Consider the following 5,228-nt stretch of genomic DNA (forward strand, 5'->3'; position numbering starts at 1 on the left):
ACGACTGACGTTCTTACCGCCCCGCCCACCCACGCGCCCACCACGACTGACGTTTTTACCGCCCCGCCCACCCACGCGCCTATCACGACTGACGTTCTTACCGCCCCACCCACCCACGCGCCTACGACTGACATTCTTACCGCCCTCCCTACTGACACGCCCGCCACGAGTGACGTGCCCCTACCACCACTGACCACGCCCACGCTGGAGGGTTCCTGTGGGCCACTCTCCCCCCCACTGTAGCCGCCAACGTCACTGACCGACCCCCGCAGTCTGACCCGTTCCCCTGCCCCCCAGTGTTCAGCCTGCAGGACCTTTGCTGCCGCGCAATAGTGTCCTGCACGCCAGTGCACCTCATCGACAAGCTCCCGCTGCCCGTCACCATCAAGAGCCACCTCAAGTCCTTCTCCATGGCCAACGGCATGAACGCGGTTATGATGCACGGCCGCTCCTACTCGCTGGCCGGCGGGGGCGGCGGCGGGGGCAGCAAGGGCAACAGCCTCAAGCGGTCCCGCTCCATCCGTCCCCCTCAGAGCCCCCCCCAGAACTGCTCTCGCAGCAACTGCAAGATCTCCTAGCGAGCTCGCCGTCCCCACCACGCCCGCCACCTGCACGCGCCAGGAGGGACGTCCTAGGTTCGGCGCGGGGATCAGCCGGCAGGGCACTTCTCCGGCCTGAGCTCGAGGGAGGGGCATGTGGCTGGTGTCAGCGGAGCAAGCTCAAAAGGGTGGGCGTGCGCCTGCGCTGCAGACTCCGCGGGTGTCCCGCCATTCAGGAGGCACAGCCGGCCATGGTGGGAGACGCCCTGAGGAGCGCAGGGGCTGGGATGGCTGTTCTCGTTTATAGAAAACACGTGGCCTGTTTTTGTACATTTTTAAGGGCCGTCAGGGAGGCCTGGGTGCAGTTGTGTCGTCCATGGGAATGTGCTGGGGACACGGGAGGGGACCGGAGGGGGGTCAGAGCTAGAGTCTGGTTCACATCACGGGCACCGAGGCCTGCACAGATCCAGTGGGACACGAGCGGGTGCACCCTCTGGAAGCCTCTGGCAGGCCACTTTCTGACCATCTTGTACACTGACCCCAGTGTGGGGCTGGGAAAAGTGTCCGGGGCTCCGTCCAGTACTCGGATGACACCGTATGCCCACCTGTCAGAGGCCTGGAGATGAGTAAATGCTTTCCCAAGGGGCTGGGGTGCCCGAGCACTCTGCCAGCTCACGACCTCCCCTCGTCAGTCCCACACAGCTCAGATTGGTCTCTCCAGAGAGACTGAGGGCTCTGTAGAGGTAAAAACACGGTCCTGGGTGCTGTGAACTGCAGAGGGATCTTCTGGGGTGGTGGCTACTTTACACTAACCCCAGTGCCCAGGACCCAGCAGCCCATGCTGTGCTGTAGGCCGAGTGGGGCTGCCCCTCACAAAGCTGCCTGCTGCCCCCTCCTTGTCCCTCACCCTGACCTGGGCGACGCGGCCATTGGTCACACTGGTGCTCAACTCTACCTCCTGCCCTCAACCTCTTAGCTTGTCCCACCCCCACCCCCGGACATCTCAGGTGGCCGGTGCGTTTCCTGAGATGGGTCCTAAGCAGGTGGCTGGGCAACGCTGGACTCGCAGATGTGTGCCCGGGCCTCCCAGCCTGTTCCTACAAATGGCCTCTTAGAATTATGAACAGAACCCATGGGCTTGGTTTTTCCTCGCAGACATGGATGGCTCTGCGTTCACGTCGACACTACCCTTCGCTGCTGTGGACTTGCTCCATTCCTGTGTTCTCTCTGAACTGTTTTTAGTTCTTTGTACAGTGACTGTAACTTGACTGTGACACCGTGGTTCGCTTTATATAAATTAAAATCTCTGATTTTAAATTAAGTGCAGTGCCTGGTGGGTGGGGGCTGTGATGCAGGAGGCAAGGGGCTGGGGGAGGGGTCCTCGCAGCTGTGGAGCCAACCCAGCTCTCCACCGCCCTGCCCTCTGCCCTCACCAACCCTGCAGCTGTCCGTTGGAGCTCATCCCCCAGTGAGGGGTGAGGTGAGGGTCCAGACTCTGCAGCCTGTGTCTCCCTGTTCCCCTGGTGAGGGCGGTTTTGCTTCTGGGCTGCCACGGAGAAGCCCACCTGGGAGGGGGAGCCAGGTCAGATCTGGGCCCTGGGTGGGGAGCCCCGCTGACCATGTGTGGAGCGGCTACAGGCCCCAAGACAGAACCCATGACGTCCTGGCGACCATCTTGGCTTCATCCTGGCAACACCAGGCTCTTATTACCCTGCCTCCTGGGTCAAAAGGTCAGATGCAGGGTCACGGGGACAGTTTCCCATCCGTTTTGGAGAAGCCCCCTCCTGGGGAGGTCCCCGCCTCTCTGGAGCTGCAGGGGATTTAGAAGGGCTGACTCCTGGCTGCCCTTTGTCCTGTGCCTTGTTTGATCCCAGCGAGGCTCCTGCCATGTCCCCAGGGCTTGAGGATAGACGCCCCCAACCACAAGGACAGCTGTTGTGGTCCCCACACCTTCGGTCTTGGAGGGCTAAAGGAGCATCGGCTCTCTAATACGCTGTCAGAGGCGCCAACCTGGCCTCCCCAGGGACTAGACCGTCCCCTTCCCTGCCGTGGACCACACTGGGTATTTACATTTGAATTAGTCAAAATTAACTACAATTAACGGCTCAGTTCCGAGGTGCTCAGCAGCCCGTGGACTAGTGGGTGCTGCACTGGGCAGCACAGATGGGGATGTGCCCCCCCCCCGGGTAGCTGTGAGACAGCACTGCTCCGGAACAGTCTTTGGCCCAGTTCCTCCTGGACCAGGGGTCCAGCACCTGGGTTTTACCAGGGGGCTCTCTGCCAATGAAAGCTGTGGGGTGCATCAGCCCCCCCCCCCAGCCATCAGAGGGCTGGCCAACAGGGCACTGCGGGTGCGGGAAGAGAGCAGAAGGCCGTGGAATTGCTGGGAAGGCAAGAGCCCCCAAACTCCCCCTCTGCTGGGGCTGAACTTGGAGCCCCTGTGCCCCTGCGCCCCTGGATGTTTCACGTGGACGTAATGACGTCAGGTGACAGCAGGCCCAGCCCGAAGGGGGCCTGGTGGGACACAGAAGCGGTGCTGGGAGGGGTGCCTGCATCTGTCCACCCCCACCTCGTGGGAGCCCCCCCCAAGAGGTCAGGGACAAAAGCTGAGGCCAGCCAGCCCTGCCCCCACCTTCCTGGTTCTGAGAGGCGGGAGTGGGGGAGGGTCTGGACAGAGGGCTTTGATCCTGCTGTCGACGGTTCCCAAAGCCCAGGGCCCGAGGGAGGGGCTCGGGTTACAGTGCCCCCAGCCTCCCTCCCCTCCCCCGCTTTGGCCAGAGGCGGCCCTTCTCCGCCCCTCGATGACCCTCGCTCGGCCAGTGGCTCTGTGCTCCTGGGCCCGGCCCCTCCTCCTCCCCTCCCGAAGCCCCCTGATCAGGTTGGGAGCCGCCAGCCCAGACGGCGGGAGCCACATGGACCGACTCTGAGAGCTCGGAGGGACCCCGACCATCCAGCCCCGGACACCGGCCAGAGCCTCTATTATAGGGGGCGAAGAGGCCAGAGAAACCCGGGCCGACGGGAGGCGAGAGCCAGCTGGCCGAGGGCCGGAGGCAGGACCCAGCAGAGGCGGCGTGGATGCCGGCGGGGCCTCTGTGGGGTGGACCAGGGGCCCCGGCCGCACGCAGCCCGCCCCCGCGCTCCGCGGCCCCCATGCCGGCCACACTGCCGCTCCTGCCACTCCTGACGGTGCTCGCCGCCGCCGCCGCCGCCGCCGCCGCCAACGCCGGGCTGGTCGCTGGGGCAAGCCTGCCGCCGCCACCGGAGCCCGGGAGCCACCCAGGCGTGTGCCCCAACCAGCTTAACCCCCACCTGTGGGTGGACGCCCAGAGCACCTGTGAGCGGGAGTGCCTGGCGGACCAGGTGAGCGGAGGGGAGCGGACTGGGGTCGGCAGGAGCCAGGTCCTCTGGGGCTCACTACTCTGTGGCAGGGCAGGCTGTGCCCCGGGGGATCCCGCACTCCCACACACCCGAACACTGAGAGCCCCCTTCCTCACTGCACTCATCACCTAGTCCCTGCTCAACCTGCCCAGTCCTGCCCTAGCCACCCTCCACTTCTAAGGACCAGAGTGGACACCCCCTCAGGCCTGCAGGCCTGGGGACAGGGAGGGGCACCCCACCCCACACTCTCAAACAGCGCCACCCTGCTGTGCCCCAGCTGCCGCTCTTTCATTTGGGACTAGCGAGGTGAGGGCCGGTGGGACTCGGTCGGCCTGTTTCTTTGTCTGTGCAATGGGGGTAGTGACGAAACCTGTTTGGGGGTCGGGGTGGCCCACATGAAGGGTGCTGTAGCTCAGGCAGTGGCAGCTCATCACGCTGAGCAGAGTGAGCTTCCTCAGAAAGAGGCAGTGACTGGCTGCAGCCAAGCGGCACTGTTGGAAGAGATGGCTCACTGCTGGCATCCCAGACACAAGGGCAAGCCAGGCGGGTAAGGGAGCAAGGCAGCGGAGGGGGCGCACACTGAGTCACTCCCCCCTGCCTCCCAGGACTGCGCGGCCCCCGAGCGGTGCTGCCCCAACGTGTGCGGCCTGCGGAGCTGCGTGGCGGCACGCTTTGCCCCCGGGGGCACCACTGCACCAGTTGCTGCCACGTGCGAGGGCTTCGTGTGCCTGCAGCAGGGCTCCGACTGCGACATCTGGGACGGGCAGCCCGTGTGCCGCTGCCGCGAGCGCTGTGGGAAAGAGCCCAGTTTCACGTGCGCCTCCGACGGTCTCACGTACTACAACCCCTGCTACCTGGACGCCGAGGCCTGCCTGCGGGGCCTGCGCCTGCGCGTTGTGCCCTGCAAGTCGGTGCTGGGTTGGCCCTCCAGCAGCCCGGGGCCCCCCGAGACCCCCGAGACAACAGCGCGCCCGACGCCCGGGACCGCGCCCGACGCGCCCGAGCCACCCGCTCTCTACAGCAGCCCGTCGCCACAGGCGGTGGCCGTCGGGGGCACGGCCAGCCTGCACTGCGACGTCAGCGGGCGCCCATCCCCCGCCATCACCTGGGAGAGGCAGAGCGAGCAGCAGGAGAACCTGATTCTGCGACCTGACCAGATGTACGGCAACGTGGTGGTCACCAGCATCGGTCAGCTGGTGCTGTACAACGCGCGGCCCGAGGACGCCGGCCTCTACACCTGCACCGCCCGCAACGCCGCCGGCCTGCTGCGCGCCGACTTCCCGCTCTCGGTGGTGCAGCGGGGTGAGGCCG

General features: G+C 65.4%; 2 protein-coding genes across 2 annotated transcripts in view; both read left to right on the forward strand.

Moving 5' to 3' along the window:
- Positions 1–1,814, forward strand: part of RAB40C (RAB40C, member RAS oncogene family) — a 20,668-nt gene extending 18,854 nt beyond the window's left edge. Inside the window, exon 6 of the mRNA XM_004373131.2 lies at positions 298–1,814. Coding sequence (XP_004373188.1) covers positions 298–578 — 281 coding nt within the window. The 3' untranslated portion in view covers positions 579–1,814. The remainder of the gene's footprint in view (positions 1–297) is intronic.
- A 1,875-nt stretch (positions 1,815–3,689) lies between these two features.
- Positions 3,690–5,228, forward strand: part of WFIKKN1 (WAP, follistatin/kazal, immunoglobulin, kunitz and netrin domain containing 1) — a 2,425-nt gene continuing 886 nt past the window's right edge. The window contains exons 1-2 of the mRNA XM_004373364.1: positions 3,690–3,899; positions 4,523–5,224. Of these exons, the coding sequence (XP_004373421.1) occupies positions 3,690–3,899; positions 4,523–5,224 (912 nt within the window). The remainder of the gene's footprint in view (positions 3,900–4,522; positions 5,225–5,228) is intronic.

This window comes from Trichechus manatus, unplaced genomic scaffold, assembly GCF_000243295.1.
Source record: "Trichechus manatus latirostris isolate Lorelei unplaced genomic scaffold, TriManLat1.0 scaffold00024, whole genome shotgun sequence".
NCBI lineage: Eukaryota > Metazoa > Chordata > Mammalia > Sirenia > Trichechidae > Trichechus > Trichechus manatus.